A 9,723-nucleotide genomic window follows, 5' to 3' on the forward strand; every position below is an offset into this window, starting at 1 on the left:
TCTCCCCAACCAATGGGTAAAAAAGATTGTCTACAGGACAAGACATACAGAGTGAGAACACAAATAATTTATCCGATATTTTCCATTCAAGGGCAGGTTTTTGTTAACATCATTTGCCTCTTCAAGAAAGAAGATGGTCAAAGGAAATGTCATATTAATTTATCTGTGTGGACATACAAGTTAAAATTCTGTTCTCAAATTAAAGATTATCGAACAGACTTTGATCTTGTGGTGTAAAAAGCAACAAAATCTATCGAACATCTATTCTGAGAGACCACAAGGACACATTGATCAGTACTGGTTTGCCTCACAGAGACAGAAAGTAAAAGCTGAGTAATCTTAACAGAACTACGGTGGCCTTTTCTTGTGCTTGTTGGCACATTTTCCTCTTTAAAAAATTATGCATGCTGAATTTTATTGTTCTGTTCACTAAACCCTATCAATCTTCATGCGCTTACAATTAAGAAAATATTATACTTGGAGGTATTCCCTGCTATTATCAAATAACTTTGAAAGGAAATGGAAAAGTACAAGTTGTGTAATTACTGTTACAAATTCCATCTATTTGAAATATTAATGTAAGACCGCAAAAAATCCTCAATGGGTTTGTGTGCATTTTAAAGGGCTGGACCACAAAATTGATTTCAAACAATTTCATAACTACAAATAGTGAACAACAAAAAATACTTGATTTTTTAAAAATATCCTTTCATTCAAAGCTTTGCTTTGTCCGAACTCGAGAAGCAGAAAACCTGAAAAGCTACAGGTAAAGTCCTATCTCTCTGTCTGGCAGCAGATGGCAGTATTGATGCGTGAAAAATCCATGCAGGTTGCTTGACGTTACTTGCTGGGTTTTCCTTTGCTTTAAAGTTTGGTATCTGAGCTGAACAAAAATTCCTAATAAGATAATATGGCTGACATCCCTTTATCATTCTCCTTTCCCAAGCTTTGTTCTTTTTACAAGGAAATATCTTTTCCACTTGCAGCTTTCTTTAGACATTGACAAAATTTTGATGTTTAAACTTTTTTTTCCACACAAACTCCTATTTGGCATTCGTCTGAATTAATGCCAAGCACATACTAAGCTCAGCAAATGCTCTGGAGAAACAGGCGCTCAAACCTCCCACACCTCAGGCGTCTGGAAGCCTTTCCTAACTGTGTTTTCTAATTACTTCCCCAAAGTGGAACTTTCCTGAGTCAAATTGCAATAAGGGTCTGTCTCTTCTCCTTTCAGATCCCTGGAACATCATCTGTAGTTCAGAGAAAATGGAAGCCCCTGCAGCCTGTTTCACAGCCTCGAGGGCCAGGACAGCCAACAAAGTCCCGGATAAGCGCTGTGGCGGCTGAAATAAAGCAGATCCGAGCCAGAAGGAAAACAGCCCGGATGTTGATGGTTGTGCTTTTGGTATTTGCAATTTGCTATCTACCAATTAGCATCCTCAATGTACTAAAGAGGTAAAACTTATCTGTTATTTGAAAATGAAATAGCCTGCCTTTTCTTGATTCTTAATTAACATTTTTTTTTTTTTTTTTTTTTTTTTTTACTAAGCCAGAGAAAAATCTAAACTTTCTGCCTAGATACCTTGTCAGGCCAGATGACTCAGTTATGTTGTTACCAGCAGGTAAGGCGAACAGCCTTTAAGAGTGCTCAAACATGTGCTTTTGTCATGCGTATTCTCAGTTGCATGGCAGACATAAAACAGATGTTTCTCCAATCTCTTCAAGCTAGTTGCTAAACCTTAGATGCAGGCAAAGTTCTAATGCGTAACAACTCATTTACAGCTTGCAGTTCTTTCTTGATGAGAACAAACGGGTTTTTCAAAACTTCGTTTTCAAAAACATACGCAATTGTGAGAGAATTATATCTTAAGGATAAAAAGAGATAAGAATCTTATGTTAGTATTCTAATTACACTTAAAAGTGCATTGGTGAGCACTCTTAAAAAAAAGCCATCAAGGCAGATATGTATGTCGAATGTCTAAACAGAAGAATTCATTTCCTGAAGTCTCTGAATCAAGCTCAGGGCAGATATTAATAAAAATCAATGAGGGAAAGTATGCTATTTGCTACACTGCAGGCACAACTATTAAGTTAAAAATATTGATCCATGACATGAACAGCAGATGCAGAGGCAGTGGTACACACTAAACTTCATGGCCAGCCAACTTTATTGGGAATTATCAAAACTGTTCCACATAGACTGGTCTCAAGGCAATACCAATTCTTGTTTACAACAGGCTTTGAACTTAAGCTAGAATTGCTCCTCTCACTTTTGCCTGATTCAGAATCAACATTATATTCCTCACAGCTGGGAACTCTGAAGAGCCACAGCTTTGGCTGGAGTCAGAAGAAGTGGTATAACCAGCCACAAAGGGTTCTCATTCTCTTTGGCCCTTGTTTTTGATGGTTTAACGGCTTTTTCAATGGAGAAGAAATGGAGAACAAACTTTTGTTCAGTGATACTATTTACTACAGTCACAGCCTTAAAGATATATGATTTTTTTGTGGCCTGGGTCCTTGAGACATATGCCAGCTCACAAGAAAATAGAAATTATTTTGCCCTCCATATCTTTTTGTGCTTTGCCTCTTATTATTATTATTATTATTTTTGCTAACAGAAATTTAATACAAATTTATTATGGCCACCTGCTAGATACTGTCTTCTGCTTTTAAGAACTTTATGAGCATGTTATGTTACTGGATGGGTTTTATTCTTTCTTTGTCTTTCTAATCTTCTTTCTCTTTTAGTCAGTCTAAATTCAATGAAAATTGGATTTACCTCTCTCTGGGTTACGTATTTGGATTTCCTGTATTTCAGAACTTGCTCTTTCCTTTTATTTCCAAATACTTTTTTTGTCAATAATATTTGTCTTATTCTTCTGACTCAAATCCTTTCCTTTCCAAGGAAAACAAATAACTTTCAAAGGAGCAAGGCCATGTTAAATTTAAGATATTTCAAGTTTTTGGGCATTCTACTCTTTTCCACAGCATAAAAACTTTTGAAAAAAAGAACTTGAAAATTGTTTTTCTTGTTACCACACACATTTTTTTTCAAATGCTTATATTTATTTGTCCTTGCATATGAAATTTGTTTTTTCTTTCTCCCACAAAAACCATTCCTAGCTTCTTCTCCTTAAAACTTAACTTTTTGCCAAATTAGTCAAAACCAATTTCTTTACAACAGTTCAGGTTTGTCCAAGATTTCAAAGACATTTTGAGGTAAAGGGTCATAACACAGTACAAATTTCTTTTGTCCGTATTGTTTCACTCTATATAGTATTTTTGTAAAACTCTAGTACTCTTTAGAGCATCACCTTATACCAGAAATGCATTGTTGTCATGCCTTCTTGCTGTAACACACACACGCGCACACACACACACACACACACACACACAGATACAGACAAAGATGGAGACTTTAGCAGGAAATATATATGATTTTTGTCCTACAATCTTATTGAGTAGCTGTAAGTTATCTGTTGTAGGTTAGTGATTAGAATTTAATAGATGGAATATTTCTAAGTATGGAGAAAATTTTTAAATAGTCTTTAAGGATAGCATAATAAAACGTTTTTTAAAGTTTAAAATAATACATGAAAAATTGACATTCATTAATTTTTAAAAATTACCAAAATTCTGCCCATCAAGAACTTTTTCTTCTCTGGGTATTAAGTAGTCCCAGAAGGCAAATTTCAGATAGTCCAGGAAGATTGGAATTGAAGGCATATTATACTTTGATCAATACATAAATGAAAGTAGGAAGAAGTACTTGAAGACTATCATTTAGGAGTGATTTTTAAATGATACACATAATGGAATATTAATACAACATCATTCAATTGTATTTAGAAAGAAAATGAAATAAAGAAGATACATATTCAACTTCCATATTCTTATTTACAAGAAATACCGCATCTGCTATTTGTGGGAGGGAGAGACCCTTCTCTGACCTGATTTGGCTTTTGATTTATTGATTGTGCTGTGGAGGTTCTGTTCAGGCACTGAAGTTATTCTAAACCAATTATGGGGTCAGAAACCAATCTGTGGTCAATTCCTGCAACCAAAGAGGACAGGGGTTAGACCAACCTCTACCAATAGCCTTGTTCACCTTTGAATTTAATTATTTAAAAGATACTTTTCTGTTGTTTCTTTTCCTGCAGAGTATTTGGGATGTTTACCCATACCGAAGACAGAGAGACTGTGTATGCCTGGTTTACCTTTTCACACTGGCTTGTATATGCCAATAGCGCTGCGAATCCAATTATTTACAATTTTCTCAGTGGTGAGTTTTCAACTTTTCTTCCATAAGCCACAGTTCTAACCAAGGATGAGGAATCAATGAACACTCTTCAATTATATGAAGAGTTTAGTTGCTATGTGAGATATATCTTTTCCCTGACCTGATTTATCTTGAGTTTCTTCTCTTTTGAGGCAAACTATTTGTTACTGAACTCATCAGAGAAAATGAACTGATTTTTTCCATGTAAAACGTATAAGAAATGTTATAATAGAAGAAAAGTAAACGTTCTGAGAAATCAATAACACAAAATCTTACATGACATACTTTAAACTCATGATTTACAAAAATATAAAATACTTTGTTCTGTTTTGCCTTGCTATATTATTCCTTTGCCAAAATGTGTAGCCTAATTGAGACAGAATTGGGATCTATTCACTTTTAGATATTTTGCTATATTTACATTTCTCTTGTGAGTATCATCTCTTGGATTTATCTCAATATTTCCCACTGACTACCAAAAATAGTATTACTCCTAAATAACATATAAGTTAAATGATACACACATACATATACGTGTAACTTATACAATTTGTATCTGTTTATGGAATCAATATGATTATAAAAATCATTTAAATCACTGTTGTTTATTCACATTTTGCCCGACTGACTTTTAGAATTATGTTTTAATTAGCTACATTTTTACGTTGCCTTTATCTCCAACTCATTGGCGATTTCTTTGTTATTTCTGTCTTCAAATATATGGTGATTTTATGTGGAAGAATAGAAATTCATTTTGTGGCATATTTAATAGAGCTTGTGCATCTTCCAACTTGATCTTTGGCCTTCTGGTTGCACAGGTTGAAAAAAAAGGCAACCAATTAGATTGGTGAGAAATAATTTTGTTCTATTTAAAAAAAAAATCTAGCACAATGACTAAAGCTCTGAACCTCGCACTAAGCAGGTAAAGGCTATGAGGAAGTTGTAATGAGAAGTGTTTGAAGCAGAAGTCACAGAACCAGGTCAAAGTCCTAGTATGGAGGATAAAAGTGAGTTAGAGGAGGCAACTGATAATCACTGATAACTCATTATGTGACTGCTATTGTGCTGGGCCCGTGAACATTCATCTTCTCATTTAATCACTGATAACTCAGTGGGTAGCTGAGGCTAAGAGAGAAGAAATGATTCGCAATACTGCCATTCACACTAATAAAAGTGATTGATTCATTCTCATAGTTCTCCAATATCTCCTCCATAATTTAAAGACAAGGAATACCTTCTATAGTATTTTTCCCCCTTCAGTTTTTGTTCTTTCTTAGATAGATTATGAAACTGAAAATTTCCTGGATATTTGAGTGTATTTTTCTAGGTATTTTGTGGATTTAATTGTTTCAGTATCAGTTATTTAGAGTAAAATGCAGGGGTAATTTTTGCATAATTTTGTCTTTGTATGACATAAGTTTCATTGTGTTTAATTATTAAATATCTCTGAGAGTTCTTCTACTGATGATCACTTCCATTATAGTTATGTAGATAAAATATACCAATATGCGTAAATATATGAGGTTTGACTATAAAGGAATGAAGCAAATTCCAAGCATCATACTGCACATGTACCCTAAAACTTAAAGTATAATAAAAAAAAAAAAAGAAACAAAAAAAAAAAGGCAGCCTCATTATTTTATGAAAATACTCATTGTTTCAAGAGTCTACCAAGCTTCCAATAAACTCAATTTCCTTCTTCTATTTTCCCCATCTTTGCAAAATATTACACCTCATTGTTAGTTTGGCTCAAAGGAGCAACTCAGTTATACCCTATTCATAATTTGTTGAAGCATTTATGCATAATTCCTTTTCCTTTCATTCTCTCTGTTTGCCAGGAAAATTTCGAGAGGAATTTAAAGCTGCGTTTTCTTGCTGTTGCCTTGGAGTTCACCATCGCCAGGAGGATCGGCTCACCAGGGGACGAACTAGCACAGAGAGCCGGAAGTCTTTGACCACTCAAATCAGCAACTTTGATAACATATCAAAACTTTCTGAGCAAGTTGTGCTCACTAGCATAAGCACACTCCCAGCAGCCAATGGAGCAGGACCACTTCAAAACTGGTAGAATATTTATTCATATGACAAGGATACCTGAGTAAAACTATCCTTTTTAAAATCACTGGGAACAGAAATTTTATTATCCTATGATGTGAAGCTAAAATTACTTGTGGATCTTTTTTTTTTTTAATCTATTGCTCTTTGGAAATAAAAAAAAAAGTCAGTTTAAAATGATTTCTCAACTTTTGATTTAAATATGTTAGAAGTTTAACCTTCAATTGAGCTTATTTCAGGCTATTTCACTTTTAGTTTCATGTATTATAATGTGTGTCAATTAAATGTTTAAACATTTCTAATTCTTTTTATAATCCCTTGCTATTTTAATCTCTCACATTCAGATTGGTTCCTAAAAATTACCAGAATCTATCCAATGATTTTTTTTGCTACTAAAAGAAGTAGCAATTACTAATTCTGAATTAACAATAGACATGTTAGTTGACTTAATAGTTTTTTTAAAAAAAAATCACAAGACTGTTGTTATAATGTGATATCTGAGAAAATATTTATATATAAAATAGCATATTGTGTTAGGTAATTCCAAAACTATCTTACAAAACTATATACTCACTCACACAATTTTCTCAGGTTTGCAAATTGACCATTGCTAACATTTCTTGTCTCAACATATGGCCAGTAAGACTCTATTACAGTAAAAGTTTTAACATAATTTCCATCTCTAACACTTTAACATTTAAGAATAAGCTAAATCACATCATTATGTTCTTTTAACAACAACAACAAAAAAATGATATAGTCAGCCTTGCTGGATTAAATTAAAAATGCACCACTGTGCTAGGTGCTAGGGAATGAGGTGGCGTCGATGCAAACATGCCTTCAAAAGAGCTTCAGTCTAGTGAGGGAGACATGTTGACAGAGTGCAAGGCAGCAAACAATCTGGGGGACAATTCTTGGTCATGGCAGAGCAGTGAAGCTACCAAGGACAGTGGTCTTCACCAGAAAGTTTGTAGCGCAGTTGCACTTTTTTTTTTTCTTCAATTTAATTACAATGACAGTTGATGTCAGTGGATTCCATCTGGGCCTGGGGCTGAGTACCAGGTGGTTAAAAAATAGAGGGGCTTGCTCTTAACTCACACATACATGAATAGACTATCGTATATTTTGTAGAAAATGTAAGATCTAGGAGTCAAAGCACTGAATATTCAAACTTATTCCCCTGAAAAATTCTTCTGATTCAAATATTTACTTGAAAATTAAATTAAAAGTAAAAGAAGTGTTTATGAAAGATGATTTTCATCTCATATTATGGTAACAGGTGTTCTGATTGTATTGAAACAAAAGATGTGGGGCACAGTGTTTTAAGAAAAACTTTCATTAAAATTAATTTTTATTTTTTCATTTTTCCATTACTCGCAGAGAAAAGTAATACAGCCTAATTATCCACAACTTGTTTTCAAATCTTGGAATTTGGGATTCTGTTACCTTGTGCCTTTTATGACTCAAAGCAAAAACTATCTTCTTATACAAGGTTTATTGAGATCATATTGTGAAATATCAGCACTATATCAGTGAAAGCAAAGTATTTTAACTCTCTCCTTTCTCCCCTTTGTATATTTCAGAACTTCTTTTCTTATTTATGCTGCATGAAAGGAGAGTTGTAATTTTCAGATCGTGATGACAGCACTTTAAAAAGTTTGAGGATAACTTCAAATAACGTTGATAATATGCCTTAATAGCCAGTAATAGCTCAGAGGAAGAGTAAATTCCTTAGACCCAAATATACCTACTTATGATTTAAAAGAGAGAAAAGGGAGAGAGATTGAGAGGGAAAGGGGGAGAGAGAGGAAAAAACTGACTCAGAGAGCAGCAGTTATGTGACGGATGGGAAGTCAGAATTCCTTTGCTCTAAATCAGTGATTCTCAAAATGTGGTTTCTATACCATCAGCATCAGCATCAGCATCATCTGGGAACTTACTGGACATGCTAACTTCCACCCTATCCCTCACCTACTTAACCAGAAACTTTAGGGGTAATAGCCCAGAAGCTGTGTGTTAAGCCCTACAGGTGATTCTGAAGCACTTTAAGATTTGAGATGCACTGCTTTAAGTGATACCATCTGACATCAGTTTATCAGCCTGTGTGAAATAAAGTCTTTTACTGCACAGGTGTCTACAACAGGGGCCACAATCATCGCTACCGTCAACGTGGTTGGATGTCTGAAACAAGAAGCTGAGTATCAATGTTGACTCTCACTCATGTCATCTTATTAAAAAAAAAATACAGTTTACAAAACAATCGCTACTGATAAGTGCAGTGTGAAAGACTGGTTTTAAGGCACTTGTGTGCTTTATGTCCACCCGGATGACTTGAGTTTTTAACTAAAACTTTCAAATCCATATCTTATTTATACTTACTAAAGTTTGTTTTGCAGAAGCGGATAGTTTCTAAGAATGATCATTTCATGGAAGGAGATATAAAATAAAATAAAACCAGTACTTAAACTCTGGGAATGTAATAGACCATGTACATAGCACTCAACATGTGAATCCAGGAATCCTTCTAAGAGATCTGGATTTAGTGTGGTTACCTTAATAGGACAAATGGTAAAGAAATAGGTGTTCCCAAACCCTGCCAATCTTATGAAACAAAGAGTCAACTATTTACCTCATTATTTGCTAATGACACAAATGCAAAGACATCTTTTGAAAGGAATGTGTTGGGACTCTTTTATGCTGTACCTTGAATATGTATCTCTCTTTTTTTGCTATATTTCAAAGATTTAATGTAAGTTGTCAATGTCATTGAGGTTTTGTTATCAATAGGGATGATATAATTTTATCTAACATTAAATCCATTTTAACTTTGTTATTTCTGAATTTCTATAAAACCACAAAAACCTTCATACTTGAATTTATTTATTCCTGGCTAAAGATTACTCCCAGTTTGTGAGGAAATTTACTTCTGAGTTTCCAAAGCTTGGAGAATTTATTGGATATTAAACACCTGTTATAAATTATTGATGAGTTAATTGCAAGTAGCAGACACAATGATATTGAATTTCACTCCCAATACACATTGTTTTAATGAAGATTAAGGTAAATATGTTTATAAAATTTAGTCTGGCTATGGTTAAACCTGAAATAGCCAAATGGCAAAAAACCCCAAAGCTGTTTATGGACCCAAATTGTGAGGAGGGCTATTATTTTAATACTTGTGTAATAATAGAATGCACTTGATGTAAATTGTAATAGCCATCAACTGCATTTCAAAAAAAATTTCATTAGCCATTACAATTTAGAAAGCTTTTCAGTGTCAGTTAGTTTTACAACAAATGCCTTTTCTACTTTCTACAAGTCACAAGTCAAAAAAAGTAAATTCCACTAAGTTTTATTCAATTAGTTTTCAAATTGCATGAAGCAAAAAA

The 9,723-nt window shown here is 33.8% G+C and overlaps 1 protein-coding gene across 3 annotated transcripts in view; it reads left to right on the top strand.

The window, feature by feature from the left end:
* The window catches only part of HCRTR2 (hypocretin receptor 2), a 272,193-nt gene extending 263,586 nt beyond the window's left edge, over positions 1–8,607 (top strand). For 2 of the 3 annotated variants that reach the window (XM_024248679.3, XM_063724840.1), the window contains exons 6-8: positions 1,235–1,455; positions 4,161–4,282; positions 6,118–6,512. In XM_024248679.3, coding sequence (XP_024104447.1) covers positions 1,235–1,455; positions 4,161–4,282; positions 6,118–6,347 — 573 coding nt within the window. In that variant the 3' untranslated portion in view covers positions 6,348–6,512. Of the gene's footprint in view, positions 1–1,234; positions 1,456–4,160; positions 4,283–6,117; positions 6,513–8,464 lie in introns of those variants that run through there. The other variant, XM_024248680.3, reaches the window with a different exon arrangement.
* The last annotated feature ends 1,116 nt before the right edge of the window (positions 8,608–9,723 follow it).

The sequence above is a fragment of the Pongo abelii genome, chromosome 5, assembly GCF_028885655.2.
Source record: "Pongo abelii isolate AG06213 chromosome 5, NHGRI_mPonAbe1-v2.0_pri, whole genome shotgun sequence".
In the NCBI taxonomy this organism is placed as follows: domain Eukaryota; kingdom Metazoa; phylum Chordata; class Mammalia; order Primates; family Hominidae; genus Pongo; species Pongo abelii.